The sequence below is a fragment of the Suncus etruscus genome, chromosome 7 (assembly GCF_024139225.1).
Source record: "Suncus etruscus isolate mSunEtr1 chromosome 7, mSunEtr1.pri.cur, whole genome shotgun sequence".
Lineage (NCBI taxonomy): Eukaryota > Metazoa > Chordata > Mammalia > Eulipotyphla > Soricidae > Suncus > Suncus etruscus.
The window spans coordinates 53,651,170-53,667,368 of record NC_064854.1 but is presented as its reverse complement, the minus strand read 5'-3'; the positions used below and the strand labels follow the sequence as shown (position 1 = coordinate 53,667,368).

The 16,199-nt window shown below is 51.8% G+C and overlaps 1 protein-coding gene across 1 annotated transcript in view; it reads left to right on the top strand.

Moving 5' to 3' along the window:
* LAMC1 (laminin subunit gamma 1) overlaps window positions 1-15,978 on the top strand; it is a 67,044-nt gene extending 51,066 nt beyond the window's left edge. The window contains 14 exon segments of the mRNA XM_049777578.1: window positions 16-169; window positions 566-708; window positions 1,297-1,475; window positions 3,744-3,900; window positions 5,003-5,208; window positions 5,548-5,627; window positions 6,045-6,182; window positions 6,449-6,593; window positions 6,962-7,111; window positions 7,230-7,344; window positions 9,605-9,804; window positions 10,728-10,886; window positions 12,479-12,578; window positions 14,198-15,978. Coding sequence (XP_049633535.1) covers window positions 16-169; window positions 566-708; window positions 1,297-1,475; window positions 3,744-3,900; window positions 5,003-5,208; window positions 5,548-5,627; window positions 6,045-6,182; window positions 6,449-6,593; window positions 6,962-7,111; window positions 7,230-7,344; window positions 9,605-9,804; window positions 10,728-10,886; window positions 12,479-12,578; window positions 14,198-14,454 — 2,183 coding nt within the window. The 3' untranslated portion in view covers window positions 14,455-15,978.
* The last annotated feature ends 221 nt before the right edge of the window (window positions 15,979-16,199 follow it).

Below are 16,199 nucleotides of genomic sequence, written 5' to 3'. Positions count from 1 at the left end.
GTGTCCCCGCTTCAGCCTGCAGCTGTGATCCCTTTGGAACAGCCGAGCAGCAGGGTGGCTGCAACGCAGTGACAGGCCAGTGCGAATGTCGACCCCATGTGACAGGCCGAGACTGTGGGGCTTGTGAGCCGGGCTTCTACAACCTGCACAGTGGCCGCGGCTGTGAGAGGTGGGTCGTGCTTGGCACTGGGAAGCCTGGGGGGGGGGGGGTCCCAACACAAGGCAGCACTGCCAGCCTCAGAGCATCATCTGATGGCTCATAAGTCACTGAGCGGTGCCAGCAGGTTGTACATCAGCTAGGGGACAAGAGTCATAGGCAGTGGCTTCCATGTATCTCCATTAGCTGAGCAATAGCAGTCAGTGGCCAAGTGCCTGTCCCTGGGGCTTAGAGCGAGTCTTGTGGTCCTGGAATCACATCTGGCATCGAATGGGTCCCAGAGGTGCTATGCTAGTGAGGCTGGAGAAAGGAACTCTTCTCATGGACCCGTGCATGAAGGAAAGGGGAGAGCCCAGGTCATCTCTGCCTTGTGGTCTCACCTGGAACTGGTCCCGGGTCTCTCTGCAGATGTGACTGCCATGCCCTGGGCTCCACCAATGGGCAGTGTGACATCCGCACGGGTCAGTGTGAGTGCCAGCCAGGTGTCACTGGCCAGCACTGTGAGCGCTGTGAGCGGAACCACTTTGGATTCGGGCCCGAAGGCTGCAAACGTGAGTGGGCAGTGGCTCTGACTCACCCTGACCCCAGTTCCCAGGACAGAAATTGGGTGGGCACATCCCAAGCAGAATCCTAAGTGGTCACCGTTCCTGGGTTCACCACCTCTGGTCCTTCCACTCCTCCACAACTCCTCGGCCTTCTTCCACTTTGGCTGCTTTCTGACTTCTCCTTGATGTAGCTCTTCCCTGACTTGGGCCCTCAAAATAACTGCAGTTCAATTGCCAAATCCCCTCGTTTCTCCTGGGCCTGCAGTGTGGCCTGATCAGGAGCAAGTGAGTCTTCTATGAAACCTGTGTGAGACGAAGCCCAGAAAGTGGAACCTGGGGAGGGGTCGCAGGTGTGGGGAGAGGGGGAATTTTTGCGGGGGATACAGACCTGGGGCTCCCACACACAGCCAGTGCTCACCCCCAAGTAAGGGCACCCTGAAGAGGCAATGAGTCTCATTTGACCCTTACTCTTGTTTGAACGTGACGTGGCCTGGAGCCCCTGGTGCCAGTTTCCGAGTGGTCCCCAGGACTGTTCGCCCCTCTGGTGTGTTCCTCTCTGCCTCACCCTGTCCCCTCTCCTTATCCCCTTACTAGCCTGTGACTGCCACCCCGAGGGCTCACTGTCCCTGCAGTGCAAGGATGATGGGCGTTGCCAGTGCCGAGAAGGCTTTGTTGGCAGCCGCTGCGACCAATGTGAGGAGAACTACTTCTACAACCGCTCATGGCCTGGCTGCCAGGAGTGTCCCGCCTGCTACCGCTTGGTCAGAGATAAGGTGAGCTGGGTGGTGTGTGAGTGAGTGCATGCAGGAGCGAAGTGCTTGTCCTTCATATGGCATGCATGTGCTCACCCCCCCCACACATCCTTTATACAGCACTCACTGACGTGTGTATTCATCCACACATATACCATACACATGTGCATTCATCCACACATCTTTCTGCTCAACATTCATCATACATTTACTTGTATATTCTACAACATGCATTCACCTAAATGTTTGTTCATCCACACATCCGTTCATGCAACATGCATTTATTCATCTTTGTGTTCATCTACCCATACAAGTGTACTTCATGCAGTATGCATTCACTCAAGTCTGTTTGCTCACATATATGTGCATCTGTTCATGCAGCATGCCTACATTTATCTACATAGGCACCCATTCACACATGCATTCATTTGTTCACACAAACACACATTCCCTCATCTCTGCATTCATTCATTCATTCACTATGTGTTCATCTGTTCATGCATCTATTTGTGTTAGAACACCCTATTTTTACCGAAAACAATGCTTCCTCTTTTCATTTATCCCTTGGACATGTAAAAGTCCACATAGACTAGATCTGCATTAAGCACTTGTCTCTTGCTCAACCTTCCCCACTACGGATTGGATGTGAGCTGGTGAATAAAGAGGTTTCAGTTTGGTGGGCCTGGGGACCACGGGGCTAGAAGCCACTGACTTCATACTTTTTTCCCTCATGACTGTCTTGGTTTATTAATTCGCACAGTGACCCTTGCTCCAGACCTGCCTTCCCTGGGTGGAAATATGGCGTTTGGGCCATTAGACCTATTTGTGCATTTATTCATTTATTTATTCCTTCATTCACAGACACTCATTCACTTGCATGTGTTTGTTGGCTCCCAACAAGCATTCACTTGCTGACATGCACACACCCATACACACCCACACACACACACACACACACACACACACACATATACACATACACATATCCATTTATTCACTCATGTCCCTTTCATCCCCTCATATGTACACACACATTTACATAGACATTCATTCCTTTATCTAGTTGTGATTGGGGGGCTCCTTTATACTCTAAACTCCAGAGAAATGTGCCTAGCTGGGCACACCTGGCAGACTTTCGTTTTGTGTTTCTGGTAGAAGCCATTAGTTACACTTAAATTAGTGTATCCCAAAAGAACAGTGTACCAGAAAGAACAGAGTAACGGGGGTGGGAGCCTGAGAGAGATGAAGGAGCCAGGTGAAATCTTACAAGTTGGAAAGTGTATGAAGGGTCGGCAACTGTGTTAGGCACAGGAAACTGGCAAGCAGGCAGCCAATGGAGGGTTGTATGGCAAGCAGGCAAATGGTGACGCCAGTGGACACCAATGAGAAGCCCCGTTTGGCCTCCCAGCAGGGACCAGAGATTTTATTCCAGATCCAACTAGGAAAGTGCACAGCAGCCATGAAGGAGGCTGGGTCTGTTTGAGAGATCAAGCAGAGGCTGAGTTAGTCCAGTGGTGAGGGCCGACCCAGATTCGCTCCCCTGTTTCCCAAGGGTCCCTTAATCTCTGCCAGGAAGAGTCATAGCACAGTGGGGAGGAAATTTACCTTGCCGTGGCCAACCTAGAGTCAATCCCTAACACCCATCAGGTCCCCTAATCTCTACCAGGAATGAACCCTGATCTCAGAACCAGGAAGGAGTCATTCAGCCCTGAGTACCACCAGGTGTGGCCCCAAAACAAAAAGCAAAAAAGTGAGAATGAGGCAGAGATTGAGACTGCGAAGGATTGGGGTAGAGGGAAGAGGGGACAAGGAGTGATGGATGCTTCAGTGGGGTTTTCTAAGATAGCAGGAAGCCTGGTCCCTTAGGAAGGCACTGGCCCTGGAGCTGAGCTCCCAATGGAGTCACCCCCTTAGCAGGAGCGATTAAGAGTATAGAGGGGGGGGCCGGGCGGTGGCGCTGGAGGTAAGGTGTCTGCCTTGCCTGCGCTAGCTAGGACGGACCTCGGTTCGATCCCCCGGCGTCCCATATGGTCCCCCAAGAAGCCAGGAGCAACTTCTGAGTGCATAGCCAGGAGTAACCCCTGAGCGTCACAGGGTGTGGCCCAAAAACCAAAAAAAAAAAAAAAAAAAAAGAGTATAGAGGGGGTTGCTGGCAGGTGGATTTGGTGCCCGGAATGTGCTTGGTCAAGCTTCCCACACCCCCTAGAGCGGCTCCATCCCCAGCATGGGTTCCAGGCTGCAAAGTCTGCAGAGACTCTCAGGTGCTCCCCCATCCCCTCCCGGATGCAGGTGGCTGAGCACCGCGCGAAGCTCCGGGAGCTGGAGGATCTTGTCGCCAACCTGGGTACTGGCGACGAGAAGGTGACAGACCAGGCCTTTGAAGACAGGCTCAAGCAGGCTGAAAGGGAGGTCATGGACTTGCTGCGAGAGGCCCAAGATGTCAAAGGTGTGTCTCTGGGTCAGAGCCATAGCACAGCAGGGAGAGCGAAGTCCTTGCATGTGCAAACCCAGGTTTGATTTCCAGTACCAGTACCTCATATGGGCTCCAGAGCATGCCAGGAGTGATCCCTGAGCAGTGCCAGGGATCTCTGTGTCTTCCAAATGCTTAGGGAACCCTGGGACCACTCTAGGTGGGGGCCACACAGGCCCACACATAGCCAAGATTTGAACTCAGGGGACCGGAGTGATAGGACAGCAGGGAGAATGCTTTCCTTGCATGTGGCCGACATGGGTTCAATCTCAACATTCAAGATGATCCCTGAGCACCCCTATGAGTGATCCCTGAGTGCAGACTCAGTAGCCCCTGAAGATTGTCAGGTGTGGCCCCAAAATAAAACTAAAGACTATAACCCAGACACAGCCTGCTGGGTACACACATTCATCCTTTGCACCATCTCTGCCCCTGACTTTATGATTTTTTGCCCAAACAATATTTCCAAAGACCGGAGCTTAATTTATGGTTGTACAGCAGAGGCCTTGCAGGTTCCAGTTGCTCCTTCAGGTGCCTTCCCGGGGTTCATGGCGGTGACTTCATGGCAGGCACATGAGAAACTCTTTGTTGATCTCCAACATTCCCCCAAGACAATCCCTGGATGGGTGACTCTTGTCGCTGTAAAACACTGGCGAGTGGTGCTAAGGGCACTGTGGACTTGAGATCTCTGGGGTACAGTCTGGGACAGGGTGTGCCTGAGGAGGTGCCTGAGGTTGCTGCCAGCCAGGAGCCAGTAATGCCAGCAGGAGGAGTTTCACCGTTGATGTTGAAATGTGCCAAACTGCAGATGAGACCAGCACAGAAAGACAAGACTTGGTGTTTGTCTCTTTTTTGGGATCTTTTGGGACAGATATCTCAGGGTTTTTTTTTGTTTTTTTTTTTTTTTTGTTTTTGTTTGTTTTTTTTTTATGGGGATGTGCTCAGGGCTTACCCAGCCTCCATCCTTAGGGCTCACTCCTGCTCCTCACTTGGGAGACCCTCTGTAGGACCTGAGGGTTCAGCCCAGGCCTCCTCTCAAATGCAAACTTCATGCTCAACCTCTGGGATGTTTCTGCAGATGTGGACCAGAACCTTCTGGATCGCCTGCAGAGGGTCAATAGCACCCTGACCAGCCAGATTGGCCGCCTGCAGAACATCCGGCGCACAGTGACTGAGACTCAGGAACTGGCTGAGCAGGCGCGTGTGCGTGTGGAGAGCACCCAGCAGCTCATCGACATTGCGACCCGGGAGCTAGAGAAGGCCAGGATGGCCGTGGCCAATGTGGTGAGTGGGTCCGGAGGGTGACCACAGTACTCTGCAGTGCTCGAGGGACTCCGGGGGCTGGAACCATAGTCCAGGAGGGAGGTTGGGGCTTTGGAGGCTCCAGCCTGGGTTCAGTCCCGGCATATGGTCCGCTGGGCACTACCATGAATTATCCCTGAGTGCCCTAAGCATTAGTCAATCCATGAATCAATTGATCTATTAAAGGGACCATGGTATCTTTGTACCCAAATATGGGGCTCATAGGACAGCGCATCTCTTATGGGGGAGACTTTCAGACAGGGTGGCCTGATGGGGTATCTAGGAGACAATGGGATCAGCACCTTGTCTTGTCTTCCTCAGTCTGTCACACAGCCAGAGTCCACGGGTGACCCCAATAACATGACGCTCCTGGCTGAGGAGGCCCGCCGGCTGGCAGAACGGTGAGTGTCTTGTGCCCCCCCATCCCCACAGCTCCTGTGCTTGTGATGCTTTGTTGGGGGGTACTTCATATGCTTCTATTGGTGCCAGAAGCACACTCATCTCTACAGGTGCCATGTGGGGCAAAGGCTTCTTGGACATGTGGGTCATGGATGTACACACAATAAGAACAGCCAGAATATGGTTCTCGGACCCTGGGTCATATTTGTACATGTGATAAGAATGGTCAGAACCTGGTACTCAGCTCACATGGGGACATGCACATACATGTGCCAAAGCTCCTGTGTCCTGACACCAGCCTTGTTAGTGGGCACGTATACCTGAGACCAGGCTCAGGCTCCCCAGAATTGGGGGAGGACTCGGCTCAACTCTCTCCTCTTTGTGCATTGCTCAGCCTCACCCTGCCCTTCACCTTACAGCCACAAGCAGGAAGCTGACAACATTGTACGTGTGGCCCAGACTGCCAACGAGACATCAGCAGAGGCCTATGGGCTGCTCCGGAGGGCACTGGAAGGGGAGGACCAGACGGCGCTGGAGATCCAGGAGCTGCATCGGAAGTAAGTGCCCGCTCCTCCCAGGTGCTTGTTTAGCCAGACTGCAGAGCCAGGAAAAAGCTCCACAGTGGTGTGGACATAGCCTGAGTGCTCCAAATTACAGACACCCAGTCACAGAGCCCTTTTATGAGCAGTCATTGCAGGAAGCACCAGTCCACATTTTGCTATGAGATGGAAACCTTCGCTCCTGCCACCCCATGATCTCAGCTGACACCCCAATGCTGAAAGCTGCTTTGAGCAGTTTCCTTAGTCATGTCTCCTGTTCTCAGGTATGAGCAGGCCAAAAATATCTCCCAGGACCTGGAGAAGCAGGCAGCCCGGGTACACGAAGAGGCCAAGAAGGCAGGGGACAAGGCCGTGGAGATCTACGCCAGCGTATCCCAGCTGGCACCTGTGGGCTCTGAGGCGCTGGAGGTAGGAGGGGTCGTGGCTTCCCACCTTGAATATGGACTTTACACACCAACACACACTACGATGACTGCAGATGCACTTAGTACACTTACCAACCTGGTTCAATCGCTGGCATCCCATATGGCCTCCCCAGCACCACCAGGAGCATCACTCTGTGTGGTCCAAAAATGAGCAAACAAAAAATTGTTCAGTAGCCAGAGCTATAGGACAGTGGGGAGGGCACTTGCCTTGCAAGTGGTAGACTCTGATTTGGTCCCCAACATTCTATAGGGTCCCCTGAGCCCCACCATAAATAGGCCCTGAACACCACTGGATGTGCCTTCAAACAAAAATAATCATTTAAAATAAAACAAGCACCTTCCTTTTCACAGAACGAGGCCAATAAAATCAAGAAAGAAGCCAAGGATCTGGACCGCCTCGTTGACCAGAAGCTGAAGGACTATGAGGACCTCCGGGACGACATGCAGGGGAAGGAACTGGAAGTCAGGAACCTCCTGGAGAAGGGCAAGACAGAGCAGCAGGTGGGCCCCAGAGCTCTGGGGAGCTTCATGTTGGGAGAGGAGGCCCAGAGTCCTAGGGAGCCGCACGTAGGGGGAAATGGGGCCACCTCTGACAGATGTGCCTGTGCTGTGCTTGCAGACTGCCGACCAGCTGCTGGCAAGGGCTGATGCAGCCAAAGCATTGGCCGAGGAGGCCGCCAAGAAGGGGCGCAACACACTGCAGGAAGCCACAGACATCCTCAATAACCTGAGAGGTGGGTAAGAAAGAGAGAAAGAGATTGTGGGGGGTGAGAAAGATCTTGTATGTGCGTGTGTCTGTCTGTCTCTCCTAGCAACCCAGGACCACCCAGCTTGCAGTGCTGGGAATAGAATTTGGGGTGTCCTATGAAAGGCCTACAGAGCCTCAATTCCACTGCCACCCGCACTTTTTCCAATTTTGGGGCCAAACCTGGTGGTTCTCGGGGCTGACTCCTGATTCTGCTATCAGGGCTCACTCCTAGCAGACTTGGGACCATATGGGATGCCAGGGATTTACCCAGTTCATCCACATGCTAGGCAGATGTCCTTCCTGCTACACTATCACTCCAGCCACCACCACCCCACATAGTTTTTAAATTGTTTTTATTTATTGAATGGTCATGAGGTACAGTTACAAAGTCGTTCATGATTGAGTTTCAGGCAGGAAATGACCAGGCACCCATTTCTTCTCCACTGTTCTTTCCCTCCGCTCATGTCCCCAGTTTCACTCCTGCCCCCTAGCCTGCCTTAACAGCAGACACTTTTCTTTTTCCCTTTTAAACACTGGTTTACAGTACTGTTACTGAAGGGGTATGATGCCTATCCTTTACTTCCTATCAGCATTCCTATCAATTCTTGACCAGTGATCTTTTCCTACTATCATTGTCACACTGGTGGTCCCTTCTCTGATGTAACCGCCCTCTCCCCATTGTGGCAAGTTTCCTACTAAGGGCCAACCCACCTGGCCTTCATGTCTATTGTCATGTCTATAAATAAATATTTATTTATTTTATCGTTTCAAGCCATAACCATCAATGCCCAGGCATTTATTACTCCTGGCTCTGCACTCTGGAATCACTCTGAGGAGGGCTCAACAGTGGGGAGAAGAACACTGTATTACATATGCTGGGGATCGAACCTAGGTCAACCTAATGGGCTCTCTCCAGCCCTGTCCCCACTTTTTAAATCTGATCCTGAGCCATTCAGCTTGCACCATACAATGGATAGCTTTGCAGTGTTATAAGTGATACAGTTTTGTGCTTGCAGCCTCTTTCCACCACCCCCACCAGAATATCCACTTTTCACCACCATCATCTCAGGACAAGATTCCCCTGTGCCTACCTCAACATCGCCCTCTCCTTTCACTACTCTGGGGAGTATCTTTTTTCTTTGGAACAGTTCTTAGGTCCTGTTGCTTTCAACTTTTTAATTTTTCTCTACTAAATTCTCTGTACCTAAGACAGCCCATATGTTGGAATGACTATTTCCTACCCACTCTGACCAAAAATAGCTATGAAGCACTAGTAAGACTTAAAAATCATCCCGGAGAGATAGCACAGCGGCGTTTGCCTTGCAAGCAGCCGATCTAGGACCAAAGGTGGTCGGTTCGAATCCCGGTGTGTGTGTGTGTGTGTGTGTGTGTGTGTGTGTGTGTGTGTGTGTGTGTGTGTGTGTGTGTGTGTGTGTGTGTGTGTGTGTGTGTGTGTGTGTGTGTGTGTGTGTGTGTGTGTGTGTGTGTGTGTGTCCCCGTGCCTGCCAGGAGCTATTTCTGAGCAGACAGCCAGGAGTAACCCCTGAGCACCGCCGGGTGTGGCCCAAAAACAAAAACCAAAAAAAAAAATCATCCCCATCATAAAATGGGGAGAAGAGGAGGCTATCATGATCGTATACACTTGCCATACATGCAGCTGAACGGGATTCAATTCCCAACATCCCATATGGTGGCCCAAGAACCTCTGATTCCTGAGTGCAGAGTAGGAGGAAGCCCTGAGCACTGCCAATTGGGGCCCCAAGGGGAAAAAAAGATGGATTAAAATAAACAGTAAATTTGAGGTTGTGGAGTTGGTGGTGTTGTCACACTCGTGTGTGACAATGTGAAAGCAGATGTGGCAGCAGAGAATTCACAGCTCTGAAATTGCTGTTTATCAAGAAAATTCCTCCTCTTAGACTGCTAATTTATATTGGGTATTTTGATTTTACTTTTGGTTTTTGGGTCACATCCAGAAATGCTCAGGGTTTACTCCTGGCTCTGCACTCAGGAAGCTCTCCTGCTGGTGCCTAGGGGACCATATGGGATTCTGAGGATCGAATCCAGGTTGGCCACATGCAAGGCCAACCCCCTCCCCACTGTGCTATTGCTCCAGCCCCTCAAATTGGGTTTCTTTGTTTTCCCTCCGGCCCCATTTTTATTGATAAAACCTAACAGCAGCTGCCCACAAAACCCCTGTAGAACTGCTGAAACTTTTCCCCCCACCATGTTCCCTGGATTCTTCTTAGACTTTGACCAGCGGGTGAATGACAATAAGACGGCGGCTGAGGAGGCCCTGCGCAGAGTCCCGGCCATCAACCGCACCATTGCAGAGGCAGCTGAGAAGACGCGGGAAGCGCAGCTGGCACTGGGCAATGCTGCTGCCGATGCCTCAGAGGCCAAGGCCAAGGCACACGAGGCTGAGCGGATTGCAAGCGCCGTCCAGCAGGTGACCCCGGAGTCCAGTTTCCAGGGCGCACTGCATCTCTGAGGTTCTGCTTCGGTCCCTCCAAAAAGTCTTGGCCTATGTTTTCTTATGTAATTTTACTTTGCTGCTCTTAATCTCTCTGTGGCGAGGGCCTTGACAACTTGCTTTTTCTACCCAGAAAAAAGCCTTTTGTTTGTTTGGTTTTGGTTTTGGTTTTGGGATTCACTCACAGGAACAGTCTGTTCCTAATTCAGTGTTCATAGGTGGTGGTTCTCCATAGTGCAGGAGTCAAATCTTTGCGTCACTGAAAAACCATTTCCAAAGGAGGTGTCAGGATTCAGTTTCAGAACCCAGTTTTGGAATCACATGTCCTTTTTGCGTTAGAAAGTGGGTGGGTGAGAGGGAGTTCAGATACCACCATTTTGGCACCACCAGTGTTTGTTCCTGGTTATGCTTGGCAGCTCGGAAGTTAAAGTAAAGTGGTAACACAGTGGGTAGAGCATTTGTCTTGTATACAGCCTACCTGATTCCAGTCCACGGCATCCCATATAATCACCTAAGCCTGACGGTAAAAAATTTTGCCCCCAAACGAAACAAACAAATCATTTCCATATGGTCAGTCACTTGTCTCACATGCAGCTGACCTGGGTTTGATCCCCAATATCCCCTGTGCTTTCCTGAACCCTACCAAGAGTGATCCCTAAGCCCCTAAACCCAGAGCCAAGACTCAACCCTGACCAGGGCCAGGTATAACCCCAAAACCAAACAAAAATGAAAACATCTATGTGAATGTACAGTGAGGTAGAAAGAGGACCCTGCTTAGCTCCTCATAGCAGGACACGGGACATGAAGGAAAGTACTTTCTGGGGCGAGCAATGACCATGATACCAGTTCTGCAGGAGCAAGGTGTTAAGCTCACTAGCATGCGCCTCTTTTATGCCCAGAATGCCACCAGCACCAAGGCTGAAGCCGAGAGGACCTTCGCCGAGGTGACGGGCCTGGACAGCGAGGTGAACAACATGCTCCAGCAACTCCAGGAGGCCGAGAAGGAGCTGAAGAGGAAGCAGGACGATGCTGACCAGGACATGATGATGGCGGGCATGGTGAGGGCAACTCTGGGCTGTTGGGCATAATAGGGGCTGATAGTGGGTAGGCTTTCCAGGGACAGGCAGGGGAGGCAACCCAACTATTTGTAGCATCCCAGCAAGCTGGGCAGGTCCTGGCACTCTTGTGTCTGTAGCATTTCTTGGTCACCTACAGCAAAGGAGAAAATGGTGGTCCCATTCAGCCCTGCGGTCACACAGTTCCTTCCCAAAGCTACTGTGAGTCTCAAAGCTGAGACACAGGGTCCCAGGCAGGTGTGGAAGTTCTGTGCCCCCCAGCAAACTGAACCCTCGTCTGCTTGCACCTCCTCCTTTGGAAGTGATACATGCCCGTCACCTTCGACAATGTCCACTGAGCCCATAACTGTGTGGTTTTGTTTCTGAAGGCCCCAGAGTGGGGGTGGGGCTGAGGCTGGGGTCACCATGTAGGCAGGTCCCACCAAGGTCTGGGCTCAGAGTCCTCACTGGGGCCTAGCACTAGTTAGTTTGATGGTTCCAGAGTTGTTTCAGCACTCAGGAACTTTTCAAACTTTGTAGGCTCTGGGGAAAGGGAACCCCATGGCCTCTCATGCACTTCTGGAAGGTTCCAGAACTTTCTGGAGTGTGACACAAGTGCAAGTCCAGGAGTGGGTAATTGAAGCCTGTGAGACAGAGGCTCTACCAGGGACTCTGGGATGAGGGTATGGCTGAATTGACACAGGGCCTCTGGAAGTGAGGAGCTGCGTCACCCAGGATGGTGTGGGGTGACCATGAGTAGATGAGCAGCCGCTGGCTGGGCCATGTAGCTAGTGAGGTGTGCAGGGTGTGAGTCACCCTATCCAGTCATTGTTTGATAAACAAACAGAAATCGGGCTGGTGACTGGGAGCTGGAAACAGGAAGTGCCTCTGTGTAAACATATGGGATTTTTCCTGCTTTTTGTTGTTGGGGCTTTTTTTTTTTTTTTTTTTTTTTAGTCCTTTGTAGCCATGAGACAAGTCCCCAGGTCAGGGAATTCCCGTCTGGAAACTCTGGGTCCCTGGTAAGCACCCACAATCACATCTGTGATGTCTGAGACGGAAGGGTCAGGCACCTCTTCCTTAGGGCTTTCAGGAAAATTTTGCTTTTCAGGGGTGCAAGGTGGAGAGGAATGGGATACAGGAGAGCTAGGAAAGGGGAGTGGGTGTAGGGAAGAGGAGGATGGGGTGCAGAGGAGAGGTAATGGGTACAAGGAAGAGGGAGACGGTGTGCCTGGTAGAGGAATGGGGTACAGGGAAGAGGGAAAAGTTGGTGCAGGGCTGGGGCCTGACAGCAGTGAGCCGGAGTGTGTAGCCTCTGGTATGCTTTTGAGTTCATGTGTTTCTCAGGGGGACATCTTTGCTCTTGGCCCTGGAACCTGGCAAGGGAGCCTGTGGGTGGCCTTGGCTGACTGACTAAGGGGCAGCGGTATAGGTCTTGTCCATGCAAATATGCAGATCTTTTGCACGCATACATGTTGTCAGTCTGATCCCTCCCAGGTTCAAAGTGGGATCAGCTCCCATGCCAAGACTAGGACGAGGGGCCCATCTCCCCAGGGCCCACCAGGATTCATGTCACTGACGTCTTTTGTCCCCAGGCTTCCCAGGCTGCACAAGAAGCCGAGATCAATGCGCGGAAGGCCAAAAACTCTGTCACCAGCCTCCTCAATGACATCAACAAGCTCCTAGAACAGCTTGGTATGTGGCCGGGGCACTGAGTTCGACTGGGGCTCTGCACGAACCTCAGCATTGTGGGTGATATGGGGAGCTTCAGCTTGCCTCCCTCACCTGAGAGCAGGAATCGACTAGTACCCTCAGCCCTTGGGGTCCTAAAGCCAAACAGGTGAAACTGCTGTTGCTGATGGTGGCAGCATCGTGAGATATACATCTCACGGTGTTCTGGGCATCTAGGCTCAAGGAAAGGCATCCAGGCTGAGCACACACTGCAGCACCCTTTATGTACTCATCCAGGGGGGCTGAGGTACTGGCCAGTTTCGGGTTTTTTGTTTGTTTGTTTTTAGCCAAAAGAGAAAAGGTGAAGTCAGAGCATAGCATAGCAGGCAGGGTATTAGTTTGCCTTGTGTATGGCCAGCCCCCGTTCCATCTCTGGCACCCCATAAGCATAACTAAGAGTGATTCCTGAGTGCAGAGCTAGGAGTAACACCAGAGTGTGTCAAATATGGTCCAAAAACCAAAACAAACGAGAAAAGGTTTGATTTGTCAAAGACAGGAAAGTGGGTGGAAATAGCCTTTTGAGTGCCAGAGAGAGAGAGAGTGAGGGTGTATGGGCATTTGCCTTACACATGACTGGCTCAGGTTCGATCTAAAGTACCCCATACAAGGTTTTCTGAATCCACTAGTAGGGATCCCTCAGCACAGAGCCAAGAGTAACCCCTGAGCACCGCCAGGGATGGCCAAATAAAAAAGAGACCCCAGGTCCATCCCTGAAGTACACAGACCCCAAGCACTAAGCTGAGACACTGACCTTCCAGCATTGTCATGTGTGTGGCCCCAGAACAAAGACAAACCTGATTTCCTAGATAAACATAGGATGGAATGAAATGTTCCCAGGTGACCTTAGAAATCTACCACCCGCCTAGAAAAAAAAAGGAAAAAAAAAAAAAAGAAAGAAAGAAATCTACCACCCATAGGGCTGGAGAGATCGCACAGCAGTAGGGCATTTGTCTTGCAAGCAGCCGACCCAGGACCAACATTGGTTCGAATCCCGGCATCCCATATGGTCCCTTGTGCCTGCCAGGAGCGATTTCTGAGTGCAGAGTCAGGAGTAACCCCTGAGGGTCACCAGGTGTGGCACAAAAACAAACAAAAGAAAAAGAAATCCACCCCCCAGAGCACAGTGGTAGGCATTTGCATTGCATGTGGCCAACCAGGACAGACCTGAATTCTATTCCCAACATCCCATGTGGTCTTCCAAGCCTGCCATGATTGACTTCTGAGTACAGAGCCAGGAGTAACCTTTGAGCACTGCTGGGTGTGGCCAAACAACAACAACAACAAATTGCTGGATGATGGGGATGGCATAATATAGTATAGCAGATAGGGCATTTGCCTTGCATGTGGCCAACCCAATTTCAACCCCAAACATCCCAAGCCTGCCAGGATCAATTTCTGAGCACCACTGGGTATGGCCCAAAAATTCAAAAAAGAAAAGAAAACCTCCCCTGCCAAGGCACCTTCCCTGAGCAGGGTCAGGTGAGGTGGCTCTCGCTTTATCAGTGCGAAGTCTCCCGGGAGCAAGGGCAAGATGGACATGCAGGCAGAGGATCCCCTCTCACCAGCCCTACTTACACCCTCAGGCCAGCTGGACACTGTGGACCTGAACAAGCTGAATGAGATTGAGGGCTTCTTGAACCAGGCCAAGGGCGAGATGCAGAGCAGCGAACTGGACCGGAAGGTGTCAGCTCTGGAGCGGGAGGCACGCAGCCAGGAAGCCGCCATGCTGGATTATGATCGCGACATTGCGGCCATCCGCAGGGATGTGCGCAACCTTGAGGACATCCGCAGGACGCTGCCCACCGGCTGCTTCAACACCCCGTCCATCGAGAAGCCCTAGCTATGCCCAAGTGCCTTCCACACAGCCAGCCCTGTTCTGACCACCCTGCTCCTCCACACACCCCTGTCCCATTCCCCACCACTGTCCTTGAGACCAGAGGGGCATTGGGACAGAGGTCCCAGCTGTCCCTCTACATGTGAACCCACGGGGAAACTCGGGGTCCGCTGGCCACAGCTCCTCTGTCCCCCAAGTGGGGTCCATCCAAGACCCCAAGCCTGTGCCCCACTTGCTGTCCTGGACACTGGTTTCCAAGTTCCTCTTGATCACCCCCAGCCGACCCGAGTCCACCCCTGGACATGTGGAGGTGTGAGTCCCAAGGCAGCTGTCGGACGAGAACCACCAGAGTCAGCATCTTGGGGTTTGGGTTTTTCTCTTTTTTCTTTTTTCCAAGACTCTATTCCCCGACCCCAGAGCTTATTTTAGGGGTGTTTGGGGAACCCAGAACTGGGTCCTCACCATCTCACAACTGAGGAAATTTCTTCCGGCCACAGGACACCCTGTACACAGCCTCTCCCCAAGCCACTTTCTCCCCTGGGGTATGGAAGAAGGAAGGTTGGCCTTTACTGCATCTTTTGGCACCTCCTTCTAGAAGCCCCCAGGATGCACTGTTGCCAAATCCCAGTGCACCTGATTCCCCAGCTCCTCAGCCCCAGCTACCTACTTCACCTCGTCCCTCCTTTTTTGATACAAACCTCCAGCCCTTGCCTCAAGTTCTCTGGGGGGACCCTCTATGCAGTGCCCTATGGGTCCTCCAAAACCCCAGACATGGTCCCTTCGCTCTCCCACTCCATCCCCTGACCTATATCTAGCCTTTTAACACTATGCAACTTTGTACTTTGCCTAGGGAGGGAAAGAAACTATATTATCTGACACACTGGTGCTATTCATTGTTTCAAATTTATATTTTTGTGTGAAAGTGCTTTTGTCCCATGAGAGAGTAAAGAGCAGCTTAAAACAGATTTGGCTGGTTCTGGATAGACAGGCACAACCCACTGTCCATTCCAGCCTCCCATCACCAGCATGTGCCTTCCCTACTCCCCACTCCAGGTCACACAACCCCATGGCCCCCTGTGAGGTCCGAGGCCGGTACCACAGCAGGCAGGAAAGGACAGGCGGTGTTGACGAGGCCATTGGTGGGTGCCCTATGGAGGGTGGTGGGCTCCAGGGTTCCAGTGGCCCCTCAGGAAGACCCAGAAACAGTTTTGTCTGCTGTGTGCTGTGACTTTGCTTTGTTGTTCTGGTTCTGGGTATGGCAGAGGGACCTACCTTGGCCCCACCGCACCCCTCCCTGGCCCTGTGGGGTCATGTAAGAGATTTTAATTTTTAAATCAAAGACCTAAGACAAGACCTGGTGAGCCTCCGCCACGAGTCACTCCTGTTGGGCAGTGACATTCTGGGGTCCCCCCAAGTCCCCATCTTCTCCTGGCACCTGCTCTGCTCTCAGGCATGGACAAGCACAACACTCGGCATTTTGTATGTTACAGAACCAGTATTTTATTTATAATAAAATCGGAATATTTGTAACCCGTTAGAGTCCATGTGGCCCAATGTGTTCTTGGGGATGGACGGGGGCTCCCTTGCATGCCTGCCTGGAAGTGTGTGTTTATGTACTTTGGAGGTACATGTATATGCGTGTGTGGTGTAGATGTGGTAGCATGTGTTTGTGGTACATATGTGAGTGGGTGGTTCATGTGTGTATGAGTGGTTCATATATATGTAATAAGTGTGAATGGTACACACATGGC